This window comes from Trachypithecus francoisi, unplaced genomic scaffold (assembly GCF_009764315.1).
Source record: "Trachypithecus francoisi isolate TF-2019V2 unplaced genomic scaffold, Tfra_2.0 Lachesis_group0, whole genome shotgun sequence".
Classification (NCBI taxonomy): Eukaryota; Metazoa; Chordata; class Mammalia; order Primates; family Cercopithecidae; genus Trachypithecus; species Trachypithecus francoisi.
Genome location: NW_022681453.1, coordinates 182,069,954 through 182,094,692, shown reverse-complemented (window position 1 = coordinate 182,094,692; position 24,739 = coordinate 182,069,954). Strand labels below are relative to the sequence as shown.

The window sequence follows — 24,739 nt, the reverse complement described above, 5'->3', positions numbered from 1 at the left end:
TTTTTGTTTTTGTTTTTTTTTGAGGCACAGTCTTACTCTGTCACTCAGGATGGAGTGCAGTGGCACAGTCTAGGCTCACTGCAACCTCCACCTCCTAGCTTCAAACAATTCTCCTGCCTCAGCCTCCCAATTCTTGTGCCTCAGCCTCTCCAGTAGCTGGGATTACAGGCGTGCACCACCACGCCTGGCTAATTGTTTTGTATTTTTAGCAGAGATAGGGTTTCGCCACATTGGCCAGGCTGGTCTTGAATTCCTGACCTCAAGTGAATCTACCTACCTCAGCCTCCTAAAGTGCTGGGATTACAGACATGAGCTACCACTCCTGGCCTTAAAATAAGATTTCTTTTGATGATTGCATAATACTAAAGAGAACTGAAGTGCCTCCAGGCCAACAAATGTTGGTTGATAGCTTTACTTGGTAAAAACAACAACCAAAATAACATTTACTGTATATTCAGTGATGCCAGAAATAAAAGACAAAAAGCCTATTTTATACCACTGTCACTTATACTTCTCATATGAATAAAAACATATCAATACTTGGGGTTGACAGTATTTTAAGTGCTAAGAACATATCATAACTGTGCTTATTTTTTGTATTTAAAACTCATTTGTCTGAAAACATCAAAAACTTTATGACTTCAGGAGCTCACAACCTTGCAATAATCTCTCCTCATATTACTGACTTCATCACGATTATCTACTGAAACCAAAACAATGGCACCTACTGAAGATTATTACAATACTTACCACATTACAAAAAGAATCCAGACCAATGCTATGTACATACTTAGTACATTCTGGATTAGACCAAGTAAAATTTAACAACAAGCTGAACAGCATTCTATAAAACAAAAACAAAAAGTCAGTTAGGCTAATTCTGTCTGTTTTTCTATGCTATGGACTCACAGTGAGAAAGAAGAAAGGCTTGCAACTTGATGACTACATCAGATCTAAACTCTTCATCCAGAATTTATCTACACTTACCTTAACAGAAGTTCTTTGGGTAACTTTTTGTTAATAAGGCCTTCATCATTGTTTGAGAAAACCTGGAAAGAAAAAAAAGGAAATTGTGAAAATGTTCTTCAATCGATGTGGAAAAAAGTTATTTGTTTTTATACTAGTAGATCAGAACAGCCCCAACTGTTGTCCTACAAATAGGGTGTTACTAATTTCATGAACCACCATATTCTAATATTGAGTAATATAGAACATTTTATGCCCTATCACTGTTTCATAAAAATGGCAACACATGGCCATTAGATACTACATTGTATTGGAGGTTCCAGCCAAAGCAATTAGACAAAAGATAAAAAAGATGTCCAGACTGGAAAGGACGAAGTAAAACAACCTCTATTTGCAGATGACATGATCTTGCACATAGAAAATTCTAAAAATGGGCCGGGCGCGGTGGCTCAAGCCTGTAATCCCAGCACTTTGGGAGGCCGAGACGGGCGGATCACGAGGTCAGGAGATCGAGACCATCCTGGCTAACACGGTGAAACCCCGTCTCTACTAAAATATACAAAAAACTAGCCGGGCGAGGTGGCAGGCGCCTATAGTCCCAGCTACTTGGGAGGCTGAGGTAGGAGAATGGCGTGAACCCGGGAGGCGCAGCTTGCAGTGAGCTGAGATCCGGCCACTGCACTCCAGCCTGGGCGACAGAGCGAGACTCCGTCTCAAAAAAAAAAAAAAAAAAAAGAAAATTCTAAAAATGCACAGAAATCAGTTAGAACTAATCAAGGAGTTCAGCAAGTCTGTAGGATACAACATATATACAATATAGTTATACACATATAAACTGTATTTCCACATAGTAGCAATGAACATCCTGAAAATAAATTTCAGAAAATAATCCTATTTACAACAGCATCAAAATGAACAAAATACTTACGAGTAAACTTAACAAACGAAGAATAAGACTTCCATATTGAAAACTTACACATTGTTGAGAAAAATTAAAGAAGGCTTAAATAAATCAAAAGACATTCATGTTCATGAACTGAAAGACTTATTAGTGTTATTTTAGCAATGCTTCTGAAACTAATCCATATATTTAATGCAATCTTTCTCAAAATTACAACTGACTTTTTTACAGAAATTGAAAGGCTGATCAAAAAATTCATATGAAATGCAAGGGACCTAGAATAACTAAAATAATCTTGAAAAAGAAAAACAAAAGTTGAAGGATGCAAACTTCCAGATTTCGAAATTTACTTCAAAGCTACAGCAATTAAAACAATGGGTTCACTGGCATAAGGGTAGACATATAGATCAACGGAACAGAACACAGAATCTAAAATAAAATTATAAAATTGGCTAAAATAAAGAGAATCAAGAAATAAACTCTTAAATTTATGAGCACTGATTTAAATTGAGAAAGAATAGTCTTTTCAAGAAATGGTACCAGTACAACTGGATATATACAAGCATAACAATGAATTTGGACCCCCATCTCACTTCATATAAAAAAATTAATTCAAAATGGCTCAGAGACTTAAATCAATATAAGAGCTAAAATTATAACCCTTAGAAGAAAACATAAGCATAAATCTTGGTGGCCTTGGATTATGCAATGGTTTCTTAGACATGACACTGAAAGCATAAACATCCAAAAAAAATTGATAAACTGGACTTCAACAAAATAAAAGACCTGGCTGGGCACAGCAGGTCACGCCTGTAATCCCAACACTTGGGGAGGCCAAGGCAGGCAGATAGCTTGAGGTTGGGAGTTCGAGACCAGCCTGGCCAACATGGTGAAACCCCATCTCTACTAAAAGTACAAAAATTAGCAGGGCATGGGGGCGCATGCCTGTAGTCGCAGTTACTCAGGAGGCTGAAGTGGGAGAATAGCTTGAACCTGGGAGGTGGAGGCTGCAGTGGGCCAAGATCGCGTCACTGCACTCCAGCCTGGATAACAGAGCAAGACCCTGTCTCAGAAACACAAACAAACAAACAAACAACAGACCTTTGTACTTCAAAGGGCACCATCAAGAAAGTGTAGGAAAAAACCCCACAAGATTGGAGCAAATATCTGCAAATCACAGATCTGACCAGGCACTTGTATGCAAACTAAATAAAGAACTTCTGAAACTCAATAATAAAAGACAACCCAATTTTAAAATGGGCAAAAGATTTGAATAGATATTTCTCCAAAGAAGATAGGCAAATGGCCAAAACATCAATACATGAAAAGATGTTCAATGTAAGGGTAAGTCAAGGGTAAGTCAAAACACAGTGAGATACATCATACCCATAGGATGGCTAAAATAAAAAAGATAGTAATAAGTAACGGTGAACACATGGAGAAACTGGAAATCTCATACACTGCTTGTGGGAATGTAAAATGGTATAGCCACTTTGGAAAACAATCTGGCAGTTCCTCAAAGGTTAAAAAGAGTTACCATATGACCCAGCAACTCCACTTGTAAGTCAATACTAAAGAGAAATGAAAATATATGTCCATACAAAAACTTGTCCATGAATGTTCACAGCAGCATTATTTTTAATAGCCAAATAGTGGAAATGACTAAAAAATGTCTATCAGCTGATGAAGGGATAAACAAAATGTGATATTCCAAAACATGGAATACTAGTAAGCAATAAAAAGGAATTAAGTAATGATATGTGTTACAACAGGAATGAGTCTTGAAAACATGCTACTGGAAGCAGACAAAAAAGGGTACATATTGTATGTTTCCATTTAATGTTCCATTAAATGTACAGAAAAGGCAAATCCATGGAGACAGAAAATAGACTAGTAGTTGCCTAGGGCTGGAAAGTGACTGCTAATGTATATGAGGTTTCTCTTGAAGGTATGAAAAAATTCTTGAATTAGACTGTTGTAATAGTCACACAACTTGGTGAATATACTAAATCCCACTGAATTGTACTTTTTAAGTGAGCAAAATTTATAGCATATGATGAATATCTCAATTTTTAAAACCTGGATTAAAAAAAAATCCATCGAAACAAACTGCAGAAGTGGAAATAGTGCCATAAATAGTACCCTACATTTATTTTCAAAATAGTGTCAATGATGAATCTTTGTGTTGGATATATTAGACTAATATTTAGTAAGTGCCTACCGTGTTGCAAGTTCCAGTAAGCACTATGTTAGATTAAATTGCTAAATTATCTAATATATTTCTAGTTCCTTGAGGTGCAAAGTTACTGACTCGTTGGTTTTTGTTTTTGGAAACAGGGTCTCACTCTATCAGTCAGACTGGAGTGCAGTGGCATAATCACAGCTCAATGTAGCCTCAACCTCCCTCGCTCTAACAGTCCTCCCACCTCAGCTTCCCACGTAGCTGGGACTACAGGTACATGCCACCACACCCAGCTAATTTTTAAAACGATTTTTTGTAGAGACAGGGTCTCCCTATGTTGCCCGGGCCGGTCTCAAACTCCTGGGCTCAAGTGATCCTTCTGCCTTGGTCTCCAAAAGTGCTGGGATTATAGGTGTGAGCCATTGTGCCTGGCCTTTCTTCTTTTGTAATGTAAGCATTTACATTTATAAAGTTCCCTCTAATTACTGCTTTCATTGCATCCCATATGATATATTTTCATTTCTATTCATCTCAAAGTATTTTAAAATAGCCATTATTTCTTTCACCTATTAATAATGTGTTAATTTGGGGTCAGGCACAGTGGCTCATGCCTGTAACTCAAGCACTTTGGGAAGCCAAGGCAGGAGGATCACTTAAGGCCAGGAGTTCAAGGCTAGCCTGGGCAATATAGTGAGACCCAACTCTACAAAAAAATTTAAAAATCAGCAAGGCATGGTGGCATGCCCTATAATCCCTATAATCCAGGAGGCTAAGGCAGGAGGATAGCTTGAGCCCAGGAGATTGAGCCTGCAGTAAGCTATGATTGTGCTACTGCACTCTAGGCTAGGCAACAGAGCGAGACTCCATCTCAAAAAAAAAAAAAAGTGTTTTTACGTAATTGTGAATTTTCCAGGTTTCCTTCTCTTATTGATTTCTAGCTTCATTCCATTGTTATCAAAGAAGATACTTCGTATTATTTCAATCTTTTGACATTTATTGGAACTTTTTTTTTGTCAAATGGTTTACAGAGTGTAGACATCTGGAGTACTGTAAAACATGCATTATCCGTAGATTCAAAAAGGAGTAAGCTGCATTGTCCTCACTGTCAAATGTGTCAGGCTTGACATATATGATGGAGATTAATGAAGTATCATGAGAGTAATATGGTTCCTGAAAAGCTTCTACAATTTGGAGTAGGGTCTTAATCATGTGAAAAGCAAAGCTGTTCACATTTAGTGAATTTGCATTTCATTGGTGGGGGGGTACACAGTATTTTAATTTTAAAACAAATAAAAATAATTTGTCAAAGATTCCCATCTTCCCAACTTTAATTGTTCCATCAGTTTTCAGAAATTTTAATTAAAAAAAAAATCAGATGCCTTTTGGAAGTTGTATGTTTATCTGAGCAATAACTAAATTTTATTTCTTCTTCGGTTGCTGAGGTGTGTTAAATTTGAAGAAGACCATATCTCCATCTTCAGCAATATAATTTCTGCCCTATTGTCTGTACTTTCCAGCAGCCTTGACTGCATTTTCAGAGCCTTACTCTTTAAAATCTTTGTATTTCATTACTGCAGCCATAATTAATCCCTTTTCAAACTCTGTGTGAATCTTTCCTGCAGCCTGAGGAGCCTTAGTCCCTTTCCTGATGGTCCATGCACACACTTCATCTGAGCCTGCAGTGAAAAAGTATTCTAGTTGGAGTGCTGCAAACCCAGCCTTAATGATCTTTGGCAAAGCACTTTGTGGTATGTTCGCTTCCAGATACTTCTGTCTCTCCTCAGCACTCAATTCTTGCAACTTGAGTTCCAAGGCCCCACTAAAAGGAATGATGACCAAGGCACCTAGGTCATACTTGTCCACCCACTCTTTAATTTTTATCAACCATTTGTTTTTCATTTTAATGTAGTCTTTTTCACGAAGATTAACCAAGTAGACCACTGGTTTTGAAGTCAAAAATAAGTGTTTATTCAACACTTCAATCTCTCTGTCATTCCAATCATGATAGAAGCAAACAGGTTTCTTTTGATCTATAAACCAGGATTTTACTTTGCACATTATATCATACTTAGGTTTTAGTTTTTTATCTCCTCCTCTCACAGCCACCTTTTCTAGTTTATCTATAATGGGCCCAATCATTTCCTCATCTTCAAGCTGAAGCTCTTCACGTATTATTTCTGTATCTCGAATAGGATCTACACTTCCTTCAACATGCGTGATATCATCATCTTCAAAAGCATGTGTTAGATGAAAGATGCCATCACAGGCACGAATATGAGATAAGCATTCTCCAGGCCCTGCCCATTGTGAGCTCCTTTCACAAGGCCAGCAATAACCACTACATTTAGAAAGGCAGAAATTTTGCTCACTGGTTTGTGGTATTGGCAAAGAAAGTCAAACCTTTCATCTGGCACAGGTACTCTGCTCTCATTAGGATCAATAGTGCGGAATGGGCAGTTTTCTGCTGAAGACTGACTACTGGTTAATACACTGAAGAAAGTAGATTTCCCAACATTTGGCAATCCAACAATACCAATTTTCAGTGAGGTTCCAAATCTTCCAATGATTGGGGGTGGTTTAATTCCGTCACCTCCCTTTTTAGGGGGCATCGTGCTCGGCCTGGGCGATGACACAGGGTCCCAGCAGCAGTGAGAGAAAGGTCCTGCCGGCAGCCGGAGGTGGGGAAGAAGCTATTGGAACTTGTTTTGTGGTCTTACATATGTCTATCCTGAAGAATGTTCCAGGTACACTTGAGAAGAATGTTGACTCTGGTGTGGTTGGGTTAAGTGTTCTACATAAATCTGTCAGGTTTCATTGACTTATAGTGTTGTTCAAGACTTCTGTTTCCTTATTCTGCTGTCTAAATGTTCTTTTATTGAAAGTATGGTATTGAAGTCTCCAACTGATGTTGGGGTTGGTGGTGAATGACATGAAAACCTTCACATATCTCAACAGTCAGAACAATGGGCTTATTTTCTGTTATTACAAAGACTAGTGAATTAAAGTTGTGAGATTTCACCTCAACATAGGGAAAAAAAACTTTCTAGCAATTAGAATAGCCCATATTAGAATGTCTTGCTGTTGAAGCAGTGATCTCCCATCTTCAATGCTCCTGCAGAGTCCACAGAACCAGGATTGTCAGAGAAAGGAATCCCTTCCTCAATGGGAAATGAGACTAGGAAACCTCTAAGGATCAAATCTAATTTCCCAAAAGGTCTTATAATCCAAGATCTTCCACTTACACCTTTGTAAACCTTGGGCACGTCATTTAACTTTTCTATGCCATAGTTTCCTCTTCCTCAAAATGGGGATATGAATGGAACCTGCCACTTTTCTATGCCAGTTTCCTCTTCAGCAAAATCGGGATAGTAACTGAAGCTGCCACAAGGGCTATTGTGAATGAAATGAGTTTATAAACGTGAAGTGCCTAGCATAGTCTTGGCATATAGTAAGTGCTTAACAAATGGTAGCTATGATGACAGCCGTGAAGTCTCCAATTACTATTATAAAACCATTTCTCAGCTAGGTGCAGTGGCTCACACCTGTAATCCCAGCACTTTGGAGGGCCAAGGTGGGAGGACTGCTTGAGGCCAGGAGTTCAAAACCAGCCTGGCCAACATAGACAGACCTCCGTCTCTAAAAACAGAAAAAAGAAGAAAAACTTCTCCCTTTATTTTTGTCAGTTTGCTGCATATATTTGTGGCTCTGTTGTTTGGTGTATACGTGCTTATAATCGTTATGGTTCCTGTAGGATTAACCTTTTATCAACATATAATCACCTTTGTCTCATGTAACAATTTTTATTATAACTTAGTCTATTTTGTCTGATATTAGTATAGCCAACCCAGCTCACCTTTAACCTGTCTTTTGATCTAACAAGGATCTCTTGTAGACAACATAAAATTGGATCACGCAGGAAGTTTTTTGGTTGTTTTTGTTTTTATCTATTCAGCCAGTGTCTACATTTTAGTTAGTAAATTTAACCCTTTTGTACTTATAGTAATTACTGATAAGAAGGGACTTACGTCTGCCATTTTGCTATTTTTTAAATTCTGTAGGTATGTGTACTGCTTCATAAATACCAAGTATCAAGTTGGTTGATAGTGGTGTTCAAATCTTTTATATCTTTACTGACTTTTTTTCTCCACAAGTTCTGTCAATTAGTGATAGAGGTGTTAAATTCAGCTATGATTGTGGTTTTGCCTCTTTTTCTCTTTGGTTTCATCAATTTTTGTTTCACATATTTTGAAGCTTTGTTGTGAGGTACATACAAGTTTTTTTTTGTTTTGTTTTGTTTGTTTGTTTTTTTGAGACAGAGGCTTGCTCTGTCACCCAGGCTGGAGTGCAGTGGCATGATCTTGGCTCACTGCAACCTCTGCCTCCCAGGCTCAATGATCCTCCCACCTCAGCCTCCCAAGAAGCTGGGATTACAGGTGTGCATCACCATGTCCAGTTAATTTTTGTATTTTTAGTAGAGATGGGGTTTCACCATGTATGCCAGGCTGGTCTTGATCTCCGCTCAAGTGATCCACCTCCCTCAGCCTTCTAAAGTGCTGAGATTACAAGCATGAGCCACTGTACTCGGCCTGTTATGTATTTTTAATAAACTGATTCATTATGATAAATGATCCTTTTTTCTAGAAATGATCCTTGTTTTAAAGTCTACTTTGTTAATATAGCAACATCAACTTTCTTATGCTTTGTGCATGGTACATCTTTTTCACCCTTTTTCAATCTGTGTTTTATATTTACAGTGATTCATAAAGACAGCACATAGTTGGACCATGCTATTTTATCCAGCCTGACAATTGCTACCTTTTAATTGGAGATGATGGTCTTTACATTTAATACAATTATTGATATGATTTTTAAGTCTGCCATCTTTATATTTATTTTCCATTTGCCTCTCTTCTTTGTTCCTCTGTTCTGCTTTCCTGACTTTTTCGTAATGTGATATTCATTGCTTCCTTCACTGATCTTATAGCTATACCTCTCTGTATCTTTTTCAATGTTTGCTTTAGTGATTGCAGAGTGCATCTTTAACTTATCAAAGTCTAACTTCATTTGACTTCCCCGGCTCGTTGTGCACTTACTGTTGGATAGCTTACTTCTACTACTACTATATACCAAATAATATGTTGTTATTTCTGCCTTAAATAGTCCATATTTTTTAAATAAATGTATGTATTAAATAAAGATATTTCAAAAGGTCCTTTATATTAGTAATAAAAAGTATTAATATTTACTCTTCCTGGTGTAATGCATTCCTTCAGATCTGAACTTCCTTTATTATAACTTCCCTTCAATTTAAAGAACTTCTTTTAACACTGCTTGTAATATAGGTCTGATGTAGACAAATTGTTTTTGCTTCCTTCAAAAATACCTATATTTCTCCTCCACTTTTGAATATTTAATTCCAGGTTAGCAGATTTGCTTCAAAAATAAAATACAGCACTTTAAAAAAGTTAGTTCAGGCCAGGCACAGTAGATCACACCTGTAATTCCAATACTTTGGGAGGTGAGGCAGGAGGATCACTTAGCTCAGGAGTTTAAGACCAGCCTGGGTAACACAGTAAGACACTGTCTCTACAGAAAATTTAAAAAGTAGTTGGGCATGGTGGCATGCACCTGTAGTCCCAGCTATTCAGGAGGCTAAGGTGGGAGAATTTCTTGAGCCCAGGACATTAAGGCTATAGTGAGCTATGTTCACACCACTGCACTCCAGTCTGAGAAACAGAGTGGGACCCTGTCTCAAAAAAAAATATTTCATTTTCCTCTGACCTGCACTGTTTCTGACAAGGTGTCAATTATTCATATTACGGTTCACCTTTATGTAATTTTTTCTTTTCTACCTCCTTTTAAATTTCCTTTATAAAAATTTTTGATTTGCAGAAAGTCGACTCTGATATACCTCAATTTAGACTTCGGTCCCTGCTCTTCCTCCTCTCCTTCTTGAACTTTAGTTGCATGTATGCTAGACGATTTTGTATTGTCCCACAGATCTTGAATGCTGATTTTTATTGATCTGTCCCTAAGTTTACTGGTGCTTTCTTCTGCTGTGTGCAGTCTGCTATTAAGCCTATCAAATGAATTCTTCATTTCTAATATATTTTTCATTTCTAGCATTTCCACTTGGAGAAATAGTTTACATCTTTCTGCTGAAATTTTCTCTGTTTATCCATGTTGTTCAACGTCTGGGCCATCACTGAGACTGTTTCTGTTGCCTCTTTCTTCCCATGACCATGGATCACATTTTCTTGTTTCTTTCTATATCTCATAATTTATTTCATGCCAGATACTGTGTATAAAAGAATATTAATTTATCTCCATAAAGGGAAGTTCCTTCTTCAATTAAGTTGCTGGGAAACTGGGAGTGACAGCTCAATCCTTTTAATCTATAGTTGAGCTGGGTTTGAGATTGTAGTGTTAGTTCATGATTGGCTTATAATAATTTCAGGGTGAAATCAGAACTTTACCTTCAGGAGAAGCTAAAATCTGAGCACTGTCGAAGCTTCATACATCTCTGAGCTTCATAACCTATGCCAGCTTTCCGAACTGTGAGATATCTTCCCTCCTCTCTGCCCTCCGCTCACATTCCAGCTTTCAGCTAGGGTGTTGTCCTTGGTCTCCAGCAGCACCTTCTGTTTTCTGTGCCTTGAGATCTCTTTTTGCTCTGTTACCCTGACTATGCCTTCTCAAAGGCTGACTTGTCCTCAGTAAAAGCCTAGATAGTCATAAAGAGATTTCTTAGCTGTCTTGCCATGCCCCCAGGCTGTTGCAGGCTCAGCCTTAGACTTCACAAAGGCCCTAGTGCACTACAGGGATTTCTATTAACTCTCCTGCCCTGCCTCCAACCTTCAGCAAAATCCACCCACCTCAGCAGGATCCTTCTTAGCTCTCTTTCCCTTGCCCCTGCATCCGAACTCCTATTCCAGTGTACTAATTGAAGGCCCATGGGGGAAAAGTTGGCAGGTAGGTGTAGTCCTGCACTGTAGCTGGAACTCCTCAGGATTCCAGATTGTCACTCCAGCCTACGTGCAGTCAGTAACAGCTGACTTCTCTTTATATGGCAAATTCTTCCTCTTGCTGTTCCACCATAGATAAAAAGTATCTATGTATCTCTCTCTCTCTTTTTTTCTCTTGAGAAGAAGGGCTCACTACTTTCCAGATTTTTGTTTCTTTAGATTTTTTTGTGTCAACTCTGGATAGGTTTTTTTAAAATTATGATTTTGTACCTTCTCTGACTTTTCTCACTACCAGAGTGGGAGCAATAATGTCAACTGTTGCAACTTTCAACATTGTAACAAGAAATGGAAGTCTTTATTATCCTTTTTGATAGAAGAAAAACAGACTTGGAGAAAATAAATGACTTGACCAAGGTTCAGAGCTAAGAAACAGAAAAGCTACAATTTGAACATGACTACAACTCCAGGGCTCTTTATGCTGCACAACAAGTAGTATAGACTGTTTGACTCTGGGAAAGTCATTTAACCTCTCAGTATTTAGTATTTCTAGCTGGTAAAAGGAAACAATTGTACTAGATAAACTCAAAGTCTCTTCCAACTCTAACACTCCAAGAGTCACTGAAGTCGAATTTCTGCTTTCTTCATCCCTACCCCAAATTTGCTCCTTCCATGGTCTTCATCTCAGCACATGGCGGGTCGGGTCCTCCTTCCTCTTGCTCAGGCTCAAATCATCAAAATTATTTATATTCCATAACCAATCCATCAGCTAATCCTACGGATGACTGCAACAATAATGCCATAGTCACCCTGCTTTGTCCCTTCTCCCCTAATTTTACTCCAGAATGACTCTCTTATAAAATATGTCATATATGCCACTTCTCTACTTAAACCCCACCAATCCCTTCCCCTTCCATCAAAGGAAAAGTGAAAATCCTTTACACAGGTTAAAAGTCCTATGTGATTTGACTCCCTTAACTACTTTGATCTTACTTCCTACCACGCTCCCCTCTCTTACTACACTCCAGCCCCACTGGTTTTCTTTCTGTTCATCCAACACAATAGGCATGTTCTTGCCTCAGCACTTTTGACTAGTGACACAGTCTTTCTTCAGGCATTCCCATGGCATATCCTCTGCTCAAATGTCACCTTATCCTTCCCTTCTATTCTACATTAAAAGCAACACCTCCCTTCTCTCATTCACTTTCCAACCCTGCCCTAGAATTCTTTCTGCCCTACCCAGCTTTATTTTTCTCCGAAGTACTTTTCACCACCTTATCTGTTTCTTATCTGTCTCACTGCCACTAGAATATAAGTTCCATGACAGGAGAGCCATCCTCTGTTCGTGCACTGCTGGATATCCACTGACTAGAACAGTCACTAGCACACAGTAGCACACAATAAATATGTATTGGACAGAAACCCAAAGAACAAAAAAATCAACGGAAAGACACAGTTGTGGAGGCAGCACTGAGAACTGGGAAATCTGGGTTTGAACTTTGATTCTGACTCCATTAAAAACTTCCAAATAAATGCCCTGTTGTGTTTCCTTAGACTTCCCTCCTCCATCCCTGTCTCTCTCATGGCCACCCTAGTGCTAGAAGAGGCAGTAGCTGACATAGACACTACACAGGGAGCAGTGAGATTCAAAGTGAAGTAGGAAAAACAGCAGTAAAAGTGTAGCCAACCCACAGCTGTCCATATCTGAGCTTTGGTTGTCTGAACTGGGGTGGGGAGAAAGAAAAAAAAAAAAAACAACCTAAATCCTTCAGGATGTCATTAGACAACATGACAACAGTTTGCCATAAAATTTAAAAGAGCCTGCTGACTTAGCTAAGACATTAAGACTCTTAATCTTGGTGTAATTAGTTCATTTGTGCCAGGCACTGGGCACAATCTTTACGTTGGCAAGAAGCCATAATGTAATGGTTAAGAGCCCAGGCTTTGGAAACAGACTGGTTGAGTTCAAATCCTGGCTCTGCCACTCACTAACTATATGACCTTGGGCAAACTGCCTACTCAGTTTAGCCCTATTAAATGGGAATAATGTCAAACTCAGGCTGGGTGCAGTGGCTTACACCTATAATCCCAGCACCTTAGTAGGATGAGGTGGGAGGATTGCTTGAACCCAAGAGTTCAAAGCTACAGTGAGCCGAGCCACTGCACTCCAGCCTGGGTGACAGAGCGAGGCCTTGTCCCCAAATAAAAAATAAATAAATAAAATAAAATAACAAATGTCAATTTCTTAGGGACATTGGAAGAATTGAGTAAGATAAATGTGATCAGCTCAGAACTGGATACAGAGAATGGGCTCTATAAAAGAAAGCTATTATTACAATTACTAAAAATTACTCCCTGCCCCACAATAGTGGAGACAAAAGGGAGATCAATATTGTCAAGGGAAGAAAAATTAATAAGGAAATCTCTACTTTTCTTGATCTATTAACATAGATCTCATCATATAAATTCTCTTACCTATGTCATATAATGACAAAAAGACCAAAACTGTCTGTAACCTTGAGTTTAAAAAAAATCACTTTAGGGTGGGAGGTTCCAAGAGGGCGGAATAAGAACAGCTCCAGTCTACAGCTCCCAGCGTGAGTGATGCAGAAGACAGGTGATTTCTGCATTTCCAACTGAGGTACTGGGTTCATCTCACTGGGGCTTGTCGGACAGTGGGTGCAGCCCACCGAGCAGGGTGGGGCATCACCTCACCCAGGAAGCACAAGGGGTTGGAGAATTCCCTTTTCTAGCCAAGAGGAGCCATGACAGACAGTACCTGGAAAATCGGGACACTCCCATGCTAATACTGAGCTTTTCCAACAGTCTTAGCAAATGGCACATCCGAATATTATATCCCACGCCTGGCTTGGAGGGTCCCACGCCCACGGAGCCTTGCTCACTGCCAGCACAGCAGTCTGAGATCGAACTGCAAGGCAGCAGTGAAGCTGGGGGAGGAGCGTCTGCCATTGCTGAGGCTTGAGTAGGTAAACAAAGCAGCCCGGAAGCTCAAACTGGGTGGAACCCACTGCAGATCAAGGAGGCTGGCCTGCCTCTGTAGACTCCACCTCTGGGGGCAGGGCACAGCTGAACAAAAGGCAGCAGAAACTTCTGCAGACTTAAACGTCCCTGTCTGATAGCTTTGAAGACAGCAGTGGTTCTCCCAGCACAGAGTCTGACATCTGAGAACGAACAGACTGCCTCCTCAAGTGGGTCCCTGACCCCCGAGTAGCCTAACTGGGAGACACCTCCCAGTAGGGGCCGACTGACACCTCATACAGCCAGGTGTCCCTCTGAGACGAAGCTTCCAGAGGAACTATCAGGCAGCAACATTTGCCATTCTGCTATATTTGCTATTCTGCAGGCTCCGCTGGTGATACCCAGGCAAACAGGGTCCGGAGTGGACCCCCAGCAAACTCCAACAGACCTGTAGCTGAGTGAGGGTCCTGACTGTTAGAAGGAAAACTAACAAACAGAAAAGACAACCACACCAAAACCCCATCTGTACATCACCATCATCAAAGACCAAAGGTAGATAAAACCACAAAGATGGGGAGAAACCAGAGCAGAAAAGCTGAAAATTCTAAAAATCAGAGTGCCTCTTCTCCTCCAAAGGAACTCAGCTCCTTGCCAGCAATGGAACAAAGCTAGATGGAGAATGATTTTGAGGCAAGAAGTCTTCAGACGATCGGTAATAACAAACTTCTCTGAGCTAAAGAAGGATGTTCGAGCCCATCGCAAAGAAGCTAAACACCTTGAAAAAAGATTAGATGAATGGTTAACTAACCAGTGTAGAAAAGATCTTAATTGACCTGATGGATCTGAAAACCATGGCACAAGAACTACATGACAAATGCACAAGCTTCAGTAGCTGATTTGATCAAGTGGAAGAAAGGGTATCAGTGATGGAAGATGAAATGAATGAAATGAAGCGAGAAGTTTGGAGAAAAAAGAGTAAAAGGAAATGAACAAAGCCTCCAAGAAATATGGGACTATGTGAAAAGACCAAATCTACGTCTGATTGGTGTACCTGAAAGCGACAGGGAGAATGGAACCAAGTTTGAAAACATTCTTCAGGATATTATCCAGGAGAACTTCCCCAACCTAGCAAGGCAGGCCAACATTCAAATTCAGGAAATACAGAGAACGCCAAAAAGATACTCCTCGAGAAGAGCAACTCCAAGACACATAATTGTCAGATTCACCAAAGTTGAAATGAAGGAAAAAATGCCAGAGAGAAAGGTCAGGTTACCCACAAAGGGAAGCCCATCAGACTAACAGTGGATCTCTCTGCAGAAACTCTACGAGCCAGAAGATAGTGGGGGCCAATATTCAACATTCTTAAAGAAAAGAATTTTCAACCCAGAATTTCATATACTGCCAAACTAAGTTTCATAAGTGAAGGAGAAACAAAATCCTTTACAGACGAGCAAATGCTGAGAGATTTTGTCACCACCAGGCCTGCCTTAGAAGAGCTCCTGAAGGAAGCACTAAACATGAAAAGGAAAAACCGGTACCAGCCACTGCAAAAACATGCCAAATTGTAAAGACCATTGATGCTAGGAAGAAACTGCATCAACTAACCAGCTATCATCATAATGACACGTCAAATTCACACATAACAATATTAACCTTAAATGTAAATGGGCTAAATGCTCCAATTAAAAGACACAGACTGGCAAATTGGATAAAGAGTCAAGACCCATCAGTGTGCTGTATTCAGGAGACCCATCTCACATGAAGAGACATACATAGGCTCAAAATAAAGGGATGGAGGAAGATCTACCAAGCAAATGGAGAACAAAAAAAGCAGGTGTTGCAATCCTATCTCTGATAAAACAGACTTTAAAGCAACAAAGATCAAAAGAGACAAAGAAGGTCATTACATAATGGTAAAGGGATCAATTCAACAAGAAAAGCTAACTATCGTAAATATATATGCACCCAATACAGGGGCACCCAGATTCATAAAGCAAGCCCTTAGAGACTTTAACACCCCACTGTAAACATGAGACAGATCAATAAGACAGAACGTTAACAAGGATATCCAGGAATTGAACTCAGCTCTGCACCAAGTGGACCTAATAGACATCTACAGAACTCTCCACCCCAAATCAACAGAATATACATTCTTCTCAGCAGCACATTGCACTTATTCCAAAATTGACCACACAGTTGGAAGCACTCCTCAGCAAATGTAGGGAGACCCCCTGAAACTATTGCTATGGCATAAAAGATGAAATGCTCCTGATTATTGTAAATACAAAATTGCATGCAGGATTGTGTAAAGACAACGCCAGGTTAGACTGCCAGAATGAGCCAACAGTGTGTGATGTGCTTCCTCCTGCAGAGAGCCTATGAATGGACGTGCAGTCAGGTAGGTTTCACATCACCAAGATTCCTATCCCAGAAAAGCAGATGTTCCTAGCTCTGGGAATGGAATGTGACCCTCATGGAGAGCCTATAAATGGATACATGATGGGGGACACCTGTCCATGTGGATAAGATAGGGCTATAAACACCCTCATCTTGCCACGGCTCTTCTAGGCCTCCTTAGGGTTAAGGCACACTCCTTTCTGAGAATTTCTGGTCTAACCAGTTGTCTAGCTTCACGTCCTGTTACTATGGATTGTTTGTAATCAGCTTTTGCTGCAATGGTTACTGCTGATTAATATCTTGTTAATCACAGGTTATGGAACGACTGTGTTTCTGTTTTAAGGCTCTGTTAGAAATCACTGATGCACACAATATATTATAAATTCTTATCTCTGTATACTGTACTTCTGCATACAGATGTTATGTTAAAGAATTACTTCATCACCATGTGACCATCTCACCTCATAATCAAATGATCCTAAATCCCTCACTAACCTACCCCTGCCCTCAATAAACTTAATAATAAATCCTGGTATGTCCAGTGCATTGTTGGCACCACAGGACCAGAAGGCGGTGACCCCCCTGGACCCAGCTTTCAGTATCTTGTGTGTGTGTATTATTTCTCGACCCGCCGATCCACCCGGGAACAAAGAGAGAGAGACCCGTTTCATTGTGGGCTGCTGGCCAGATCCCACAATAAGCAAATGTAAAAGAAGAAAAATTATAACAAACTGTCTCTCAGACCACAGGGCAATCAAACTAGAACTCAGGATTAAGAAACTCACTCAAAACTGCTCAACTACATGGAAACTGAACAACCTGCTCCTGAATGACTACTGGGTACATAATGAAATGAAGGCAGAAACAAAGATGTTCCTTGAAACCATTGAGAACAAAGACACAACATACCAGAATCTCTGGGACACATTTAAAGCAGTGTGTAGAGGGAAATTTATAGCACTAAATGCCCACAAGAGAAAGCACGAAAGATCTAAAATTGACACCCTAACATCACAATTAAAGGAACTAGAGAAGCAAGAGCAAACACATTCAAAAGCTAGCAGAAGGCAAGAAATAACTAAGATCAGAGCAGAACTAAAGGAGAAAGAGACACAAAAAAACCTTCAAAAAATCAATGAATCCAGGAGGTTTTTTGAAAAGATCAACAAAATTGATAGACTGCTAGCAAGACTAATAAGGAAGAGAGAAGAATCAAATAGACGCAATAAAAAATGATAAAGGGGATATTACCACTGATCCCACAGAAATACAAAGTACCATCAGAGAATATTATAAACACCTCTATGCAAATAAACTAGAAAACCTAGAAGAAATGGATAAATTCCTGGACACATACACCCTCCCAAGACTAAACCAGGAAGAAGTTGAATCCCTGAATAAAGTCCTGGACCAGACAGATTCACAGCCGAATTCTACCAGAAGCACAAAGATGAGCTGGTACCACTCCTGAAATTATTCCAATCAATAGAAAAAGAGGGAATCCTCCCTAACTCATTTTATGAGGCCAGCATCATCCTGATACCAAAGCCTGGCAGAGACACAACAAAAAAAGAGAATTTAAACCAATATCCCTGATGAACATTGATGCAAAAATTCTTAATAAAATACTGGCAAACCGAATCCAGCAGCACAGCAAAAAGCTTATCCACCACGATCAAGTTGGCTTCATCCCTGGGATGCAAGGCTGGTTCAGCATATGCAAATCAATAAATGTAATCCATCATATAAACAGAACCAATGACAAAAACCACATGATTATCTCAAAAGATTCAGGAAAAGGCCTTCGACAAAATTCAACAGCCCTTCTTGCTAAAAACTCTCAATAAACTAGGTATTGATGGGATGTATCTCAAAATAACAAGAGCGACTTATGACAAACCCACAGCCAATATCATACTGAATGGGCAAAAGCTGGAAGCATTCCCTTTGAAAACTGGCACAAGACAGGGATGCCCTCTCTCATCACTCTATACAACATACTATTGGAAGTTCTGGCCAGGCAATCAGGCAGGAGAAAGAAATAAAGGGTATTCAATTAGTAAAAGAGGCAGTCAAATTGTCCCTGTTTGCAGATGACATGATTGTATATTTAGAAAACCCCATTGTCTCAGCCCAAGATCTCCTTAAGCTGATAAGCAACTTCAGCAAAGTCTCAGGATACAAAATCAATGTGCAAAAATCACAAGCATTCCTACACACCAACAACAGACAGAGAACCAAATCATGAGTAAACTCCCATTCACAATTGCTTCAAAGAGAATAAAATACCTAGGAATCCAACTTAAAGGGACATGAAGGACCCTTCAAGGAGAACTATAAACAACTGCTCAATGAAATAAAAGAGGACACAACAAATGGAAGAACATTCCATGTTCATGGACAGGAAGAATCAATGTTGTGAAAATGGCCATACTGCCCAAGGTAATTTATAGATTCAATGCCATCCCCATCAAGCTACCAATGACTTTCTTCACAGAACCAGGAAAAACTACTTTAAAGTCCATAGGCAACCAAAAAAGAGCCCACATTGCCAAGACAATCCTAAGCAAAAAGAACAAAGCTGGAGGCATCACACTACCTGACTTCAAACTATACTACAAGGCTACAGTAACCAACCAAAACAGCATGGTACTGGTACCACAACAGAGATATAGACCAAAGGAAGAGAACAGAGCCCTCAGAAATAATACCACACATCTACAGCCATCTGATCTTTGACAAACCTGACAAAAACAAGAAATGGGGAAAGGATTCCCTATTTAATAAATGGTGCTGGGAAAACTGGCTAGCCATATGTAGAAAGCTGAAACTGGATCCCTTCCTTACACCTTATACAAAAATTAATTCAAGATGGATTAAAGACTTCAGTGTTAGACCTAAAGCCATAAAAACCCTAGAAGAAAACCTAGGCAATACCATTCCAGGACATAGGCATGGGCAAGGACTTCATGACTAAAACACCAAAATCAATGGCAACAAAAGCCAAATTTGACAAATGGGATCTAATTAAACTAAAGAGCTTCTGCACAGCAAAAGAAACCACCATCACAGTGAACAGGCAACCTAAAGAATGGGAGAAAAGTTTTACAATCTACCCATCTGACAAAGGGCTAATATCCAGAATCTACAAAGAACTTAAACAAATTTACAAGACAAAAATCAAATAATCCCATCAAAAAGTGGGCAAAGGATACAAACAGACGCTTCTCAAAAGAAGACATTCATGCAGCCAACAGACACATGAAAAAATGCTCATGGTCACTGGCCATCAGAGAAATGCAAATCAAAACCACAATGAGAAACCATCTCACACCAGTTAGAATGGCGATTATTAAAAAGTCAGGAAACAACAGGTGCTGGAGAGGATGTGGAGAAATAGGAACACTTTTATACTGTTGGTGGGACTGTAAACTAGTTCAACCATTGTGGAAAACGGTGTGGCGATTCCTCAAGGATCTAGAACTAGAAATACCATTTGACCCAGCCATCCCATTACTGAGTATATACCCAAAGGATTATAAATCATGCTGCTATAAAGACACATGCACACGTATGTTTATTGAGGCACTATTCACAATAGCAAAGACTTGGAACCAACCCAAATGGCCATCGATGATAGATTGGATTAAGAAAATGTGGCACACATACACCATGGAATACTATGCAGCCATAAAAAAGAATGAGTTCATGTCATTTGTAGGGACATGGATGAAGCTGGAAACCATCATTCTGAGCAAACCATTGCAGGGAGAGAAAACCAAACACTGCATGTTCTCACTTATAGGTGGGAACTGAACAATGAGAACACTTGGACACAGGGTGGGGAACATCACACACTGGGGCCTGTCATGGGGTGAAGAGAGGGGGGAGGGATAGCATTAGGAGATATACCTAATGTAAATGACAAGTTAACGGGTACAGCACACCAACATGGCACATGTATACATATGTAACAAACCTGCCTGTTGTGCACATGTACCCTAGAACTTAAAGTATAACAAAAATAAAATTTTAAACTTTTAAAAAGTCACTTTAACGTACAAAACTATTTTTGCAGTGTTTCCCTCCATCTTCCTGCTTCCCAATACCTGTGACAAGTCTTGACCACAAATACAGAAAGAGAAGTGTCAAAATAGGAAAGTCCAAATGAACAAATTAAACTAGAAAATTATATGATAAAATATTATTTATTTCCAAAAAATAAATCTGCTTTACACGATAAAGTGTTAAACAGTAACAAAAACTTGACAAGTCATATATATCCCAACAGATTTTGTTCCATATGAATTAAAATTTAAACAATTATTAAATTCCTTTTTTTCTTTTTTTGGATACAGGGCCTTGCTCTGTTGACCAGGCTGGAGTGCAATGGTGTGAACACAATTCAGCACAGCCTTGATCTCCTGGACTCAAGGGATCCTTCCACCTCAGCCACCCAAATAGCTGGGACCACAGGCGTGCACCGCCATGCCTGGCTAATTTTTCAAATTTTTAGTAGAGATGGGTCTCACCATGTTGCCCAGGCTGGTCTTGAACTCCAGCACTCAAGCGATCCTCCACCTCAGCCTCCCAAAGTGCTGGGATTACAGGTGTGAGCCACTGAGCCCAGCCTTGAAGTCTTTTCATAATGATTGTAGAATATGAAACTAAAATCTAAAAATTAGGAAAATCTCAGAGAATACATTTTTAAAAAACACTGTTACATCCTCCACATCCAAAAGGCTTTATGTAAAACACTTGTCTTTGTGATTCACACAAAAAGCGGATGCCAATTCCTTAACTGAACTGATGTGACAGGAGAAACTCAATGCTAGTATAGCCGTGTGTAAAAACGCTGATCTAATTCATGTCTTTATTAATTCCTTCTCATTTCAACTTTGTGAAGGAAGGAAAGAAGAAAGAGGGGAGAGAAGGCTAGGCATGCCTACCCTGTTCTGTAATATCTAACCCAGTGCTAGAAACAACAAAACACAAGTCATTTATAAGTGTTCAAAAACCTTAAAGTCCTAATAAGAAAGAAAACTAATTTCCTAACATATATATGAGGAAACATATAAAGATACACTATACATTACAGTACAATCCATAAACAGGTTGAGAGAAACGGCCGGGTTTTAAATGTGGCTCAATTTATCAGTGGGGTGACCTAGGCAAGTTACTTTACCTATCTGTGCCTCAATTTCCTCATCCCTAAAATAGGATAAAGGTATCTTCATCACAAGGTTGTTGTGATCATTTAAGACTCTTAGAAAAATTTCTACTGCCTCTATAGTAATAACTATGTACATATGTACATAATAAATGTTAGCTGTCATTATTACAGTGTAGAAATAAATGGCTTAATTGAAGAAATTTTCATTGAGAAATAGTTTCAAAATTAATGTGCCAAGTCATTTATATCAATGGCTGAAGTTTTATATTTAGATTCAAGCAGTTAAGGAAGTGCAATGTGATTTAGAATACAGTTCTGGGGGCCAGGCGTGGTAGCTCACGCCTGTAATTCCAGCACTTTGGGAGGTCAAAGAGGAAGGATCACAAGGTCAAGAGATCGAGACCATCCTGGCCAACATGGTGAAACCCCATCTCTACTAAAAATACAAAAATTAGCTGGGCGTGGTGGCACACGCCTGTAGTCCCAGCTACTCAGGAGGCTGAGGCAGGAGAATCGCCTGAATCTGGGAGGCAGAGGTTGAAGTGAGCTGAGATCGCACCACTGCACTCCAGCCTGGAGACAGAACGAGACTCCGTCTCAAAGAAACAAAAGTATACAGTTTTGGGGATGACATATACATGCAGCCGCTTCATCCCTCTCCCTCCTGTACCAACCAGTCCCCACTTCCATGGAAGCCTCGGCACCTTATCAATTAAGTTCCCATGAGTTAATTCTTAATGCTTAAAGACATACAAAAAGCAAAGTATTATAAGTTCAGCAAAGCAACCACTAATACAAAACTACAGTAAATGCTTTTATTTTATTTTATTTTATTTTATTTTGAGATGGAGTCTCGCTGTCACCCAGGCTGGAGTGCAGTGGCCGGATCTCAGCTCACTGCAAGCTCCGCCTCCCAGGTTCACGCCATTCTCCTGCCTCAGCCTCCTGAGTAGCTGGGACTACAGGCGCCCGCCACCTCGCCCGGCTAGTTTTTTGTATTTTTTAGTAGAGACGGGGTTTCACCATGTTAGCCAGGATGGTCTCGATCTCCTGACCTCGTGATCCGCCCGTCTCGGCCTCCCAAAGTGCTGGGATTACAGGCTTGAGCCACCGCGCCCGGCCAAATGCTTTTATTTTAAAGTAAAACTCTAAAATTCACAATAGTGAATGAAGGTGGGCTGTGGGTCAGAACGAAAGAAGTGGAAGAAGTAAAAATAAAGAATATGAATGACAGGAGGAATATGAGACTTGAGAGAGCTGTGAAAATTTAATTCCTGGCTATTCCTTCTCCTTGCTACAATTGTTACGGTTTTCTCACATATAACATGTAACAGTAAATTACTGCAATATTTGAAACACTTATATCTTTGTAAAATTCGCTTTCTGAAACTCTTGCCAGCTCCATTAATTTGTCACTTAAAAAGCAATTCGCAGTTTAAAAAAGAAACATAAACAAAATAAAGGCATTACATGGTACTGTGATTTGTGGGTGATGTTCTTCTCCTGCCAGCAATAATGCCACACACTCGGAAGCTGCTTTTCCAGAGTCAATGAGAGACGCCATCCACCTCCTCCCACCACCCCTCTCCTTGGTTATTAAGAAAAAAAACTGAGCCAGCCAGGATTCCTAATGATCGTTTTTTCTCCACGAGGCCAGCTGGCACTTGGGGAGCACCCTGCATTCTCAGCTCATCAGCACTTCCACTAAACTCCTGCAGATAAGAAGAAAATCTCCACTTAATCACCCATGGTTAAAACAAAAACCTGTTTCTAAAAACCAGCTATTTCCCTATTACCTACACCTACCCCCATACCTCCTCAAGTATTCTATACCAAGGGTGTGTCCCCAAGCAAGGAGTCTAGCTCCTCTCTTTTCTTACACCCCATGAAGGCCTCTGGAGAACCATACCTTCGGTTGGCAATTCTCTGAACTTGTCTATTCAAGCCAGCACCTCCGACGAGTGAAACCGAGTCACGTTTTTAAAACGAGCTTAAACGGGGACAGGTGTTATGCCCACGCCGTCTGAAGTTAACTAATAAAGGTAATGATTTAAGACGTTTACAATGTACTAATTATGAATTAATTAAATCCCTTAGTGAGGGTGCGGCACTCAGAAAAAAAAACCCTCCAGCTCAATGCCCCCTATTTTTTAAAAAGGAGGGGAGGGATCTCTAAAATCAAAAATGTTAATTTCCACGTGCTAAAAAACCTATCAGAATGATGATTTTGAAAGGAAGATATATGTCTGATATTAGTTATATATAATTGCATATAAACAAAACTGGAGGCACATAGACTGCTTTGGTGTAAATATAAATACATACGATATTCATATATATGATTTTTTGTTTAACCACACCCTCCTTGGGTGGCTTCCCAGGCTCTCTCGGGCCAAACAGCGTCACGTCGTCCAGCGGCCCACTGGGTGGGGGTCCGGGCTGTCACCCAGACTCCAGAGGCAGGGAACGCTGCACCGCGGTCGCCCCCCGGCAGGCGGGCGCTCTGAATCCCCCAGGTTATCCCTCCCCGGGCCCGCCCAGCCCTGCCCTGCCCAGCAGCCTCGCAGGCCGCGGCCCGGCCTCTCCACGACCCCAGCGCCGCCCGCCCGACCCTAGCGGGCGGCGGCTTAGGGACCCAGCCCGGTAGGGGTAGGGCGGGGCGGCTGGGCAGACGCGGGTCCCACACTCACCATGGCCGAAGAGCCGCGAGCGAGCCCACAGCTCGAAGTCACACGGCGCCGGCGACGCCCGTTGTCCTGGTGACGCCAGCCAGGCGCCCCGCCCCGTCCCCAAGGTGGGCTCGGAGGCGGCCATTGGTGGCCGGCGAGCACGTGACCCACAGGGGCGGTGCCCTTTGGACCGCCCACCCCTCGCCCCCGGCCCTGGAACGGGGCCTCTTCGCCTCTCCCGCTGTGTATCTGGTCCATCCTCTCAACCTGATCACCTTGATGACCCTCACCTGACAGATTACCCAGCCGCAGACTGCCCAGCTGAAAGAGACCATAGATTTTTTTTTTTTATTAAAAAAAAACGTTATACAGGTAATGCATGATTATTGAAAACATTTTAAATTACCAATAACAAGAATTTAAAAGGATAAAACCACACTCATCCCAGCACCTGAAGTTGCCACTGCTCAGATTCAATTCTATCTGCTTCAAGCTTCCAGTGAGATGTTA

General features: G+C 40.5%; 2 protein-coding genes across 5 annotated transcripts in view; both read right to left on the bottom strand.

Annotated features, from left to right (window-relative positions):
* The window catches only part of FBXL2 (F-box and leucine rich repeat protein 2), a 114,945-nt gene extending 90,601 nt beyond the window's left edge, over positions 1 to 24,344 (bottom strand). For 2 of the 4 annotated variants that reach the window (XR_004437403.1, XM_033212924.1), the window contains exons 1-2: positions 24,251 to 24,344; positions 988 to 1,049 (exon numbers count right to left, since the gene is read on the bottom strand). Coding sequence is in view for 1 of the 4 variants with exons in the window: in XM_033212924.1 (XP_033068815.1) it covers positions 988 to 1,049; positions 24,251 to 24,253 (65 nt within the window). In the remaining 3 variants the exon portion in view is untranslated. Of the gene's footprint in view, positions 1 to 750; positions 845 to 987; positions 1,050 to 24,250 lie in introns of all 4 variants that reach the window. The other 2 variants (XM_033212925.1, XM_033212926.1) reach the window with 2 other exon arrangements.
* On the bottom strand, positions 5,187 to 6,733 carry LOC117084326 (obg-like ATPase 1). The gene is given in 2 exon segments (XM_033212927.1): positions 5,187 to 6,334; positions 6,337 to 6,733. Coding segments are annotated over 2 exon segments (1,065 nt in total). The 5' UTR covers positions 6,659 to 6,733; the 3' UTR covers positions 5,187 to 5,591.
* Positions 24,345 to 24,739: the final 395 nt, after the last annotated feature.